At 32.8% G+C, this 2,123-nt stretch overlaps 1 protein-coding gene across 1 annotated transcript; it reads left to right on the top strand.

Annotated features, from left to right (window-relative positions):
• LOC110035942 (reticulon-like protein B8) lies at window positions 1-1,584 on the top strand (the record flags this gene model as incomplete). The annotated part of the gene is made up of 4 exons (XM_020740281.1): window positions 1-82; window positions 379-601; window positions 971-1,151; window positions 1,443-1,584. Coding segments are annotated over exons 2-4 (516 nt in total), but the record flags the coding sequence as incomplete, so codon positions are not given.
• Window positions 1,585-2,123: the final 539 nt, after the last annotated feature.

The raw sequence follows: 2,123 nt of genomic DNA, 5'->3' as shown, positions 1-2,123 counted from the left end.
GGCCACCGGCCTCTAAAGGCCGTCTGCCCAGCCTCACAGCAGCCGCCGGCGAATTTCGAAGCTCAGGTGAAGTAAGAAAAAGGTAATGAGTCCCTATTCTTCTTCGTTCTCGGTGTAGCTGTTATTGAGATTGGTGTCAGCTGAAATAGAAATTAGGGTTTTTATTTTCCTGTTGTTTTCAGGTTATTATAGATGCGATGTCTGTTCTTCCGATGAATTCTTTGTATGATTGCTCGATCTTAGTGGCTTTATATCTCTATGACATTTTTATCTCATAACATTAAACCTAACTTAATTATTCTGGGATGTTTCTAAATAAAATGCATCATTGAATTGTCTACTTAAAATAGTGTTTTTTTTTCCTTTTTTTTTGCTCAGAGATCACTTGGTATTTGGCGAGAGAACAAAATGCATGATCATAAGAGGTCTGGGGAGAATATTTTGGACAACATAATAGAAACCATTGCTGATGCTGTGCCAAAGCAGAAGTCTGGCGGATTCTTCAATGAGGGCTCTTCGGTCTCCGATAAGTTAAATAGCAAGCTAAACAAGCAATTTGGGCGCCAGAAGTCCGTTCATCATATTTTGGGTGGCGGAAAATGTATTGTTTGTGAAAGCTTTCTGTTCTTCTTTATGAAAGAAGTCTGACCTTCCTATTCAATTTGGAGTGTAAAAGAGATGTTTTTGGTGTTCGATATATTTTATTTTAGGGACGTTTACATACATACCAACCAATTCCCACAAATTTGTGTATTTAACACCGAAAATGTTGCTTTTTGCATTTATAACACCCAAATCCTTCTTATCACATAAAAAATGACACTATTCTAACTTTTAAAGAGTGAAATACACCTTTTTCATTCATAGCTACGGTCTGGTATGTATGTAATAATTGGAGTTTAGGTAGGAATTGAGTGGTTCATATATGTAAATCTTCCTTTATTTTAAATTTGTTGTGTGCTGTTTGCAGCTGCTGATTTGTTTTTGTGGAGAGATAAGAAGATATCTTCTAGCGTCTTGGTTGGCGCAACACTTGTATGGGTTTTCTTTGAATGGCTTGATTACCATTTTCTCACTATTATATGCTTCGCTCTTGTTATTGGAATGGTTGTTCAGTTTGTTTGGTCTAATGCATCCGGCATAATTAATCGGTGAGTTTGTTTAATTTGAATGTAGACTTTGACCTGTTTGTTTGAGATCAATTTTGTTTTTTTTTTCTTTTGTTTTTAAAAAAAACAATCTTACTTTAATCAAATAGCCAAACATATTTAGTTTCAAATCAAAACATAAACAAAACAAAATAAAAACTAAAGGTCGAAAATAAAAATTCAAAGGTGAAATCAAAACATAAACAAAACAAAATAAAAACAAAAGGTCGAAAATAAAAATTCAAAGGTGATCCGAAACGACCCCTAAGAGTTTCTAATTTCTTATATTTGCAGGTCTGCATCCGAAGTTCCTCGGCTTGTCTTGCCAAATGAGTATTTTGTGAATGCTGCTGTTTCTGTAGGTGCACAAGTCAACATGTTCTTAGCATTCATTCAGGATGTTGCATGCGGAAGAGACATAAAGATGTTTGCAATGGCATGTGATTTTTATCAACTTTATTTTTATTATATGTTATTATATATATAAACATTTCTTTTGAATAATTTTTTATTTTCAGCTTCAATATTGAGTGGAATTCTATAATTGGCTTTTAGTTTTGAGTTAAAGATGTAATTGGTAGAAACACGAAGCTTTCATTGCTAAGGGATGTAGCACGAAAATTACTAAAGGATGTTTTATTTTTTTCTTTTTTATATGGATGAAGCTAAGAGCCTTATTTATAACTATGAAAACTGAAAGCAAACAATTTATGCTTCACTTTCAAGTGACATTTACAAACATACCGCGTAATTCTTATGTATTGACATATCTAACACTTAAATTTTACTTTATACATTTATACCAACCAAATCTTTCATATCACAACAAAAATACCACTACTTTTAACTTTAAAAACTGAAGTTTAGGTGTTAGATATCTAAATACATAGGAATTAAGTGTTTTGTATGTAAATCTTCCTACTTTCAAATGAATACATGAACAAGAACATGCCGACAGACAGACACGTTATGTTT

Source organism: Phalaenopsis equestris, unplaced genomic scaffold, assembly GCF_001263595.1.
Source record: "Phalaenopsis equestris unplaced genomic scaffold, ASM126359v1 Scaffold200826, whole genome shotgun sequence".
NCBI lineage: Eukaryota > Viridiplantae > Streptophyta > Magnoliopsida > Asparagales > Orchidaceae > Phalaenopsis > Phalaenopsis equestris.
This window is presented reverse-complemented; position numbering and strand designations above follow the sequence as displayed.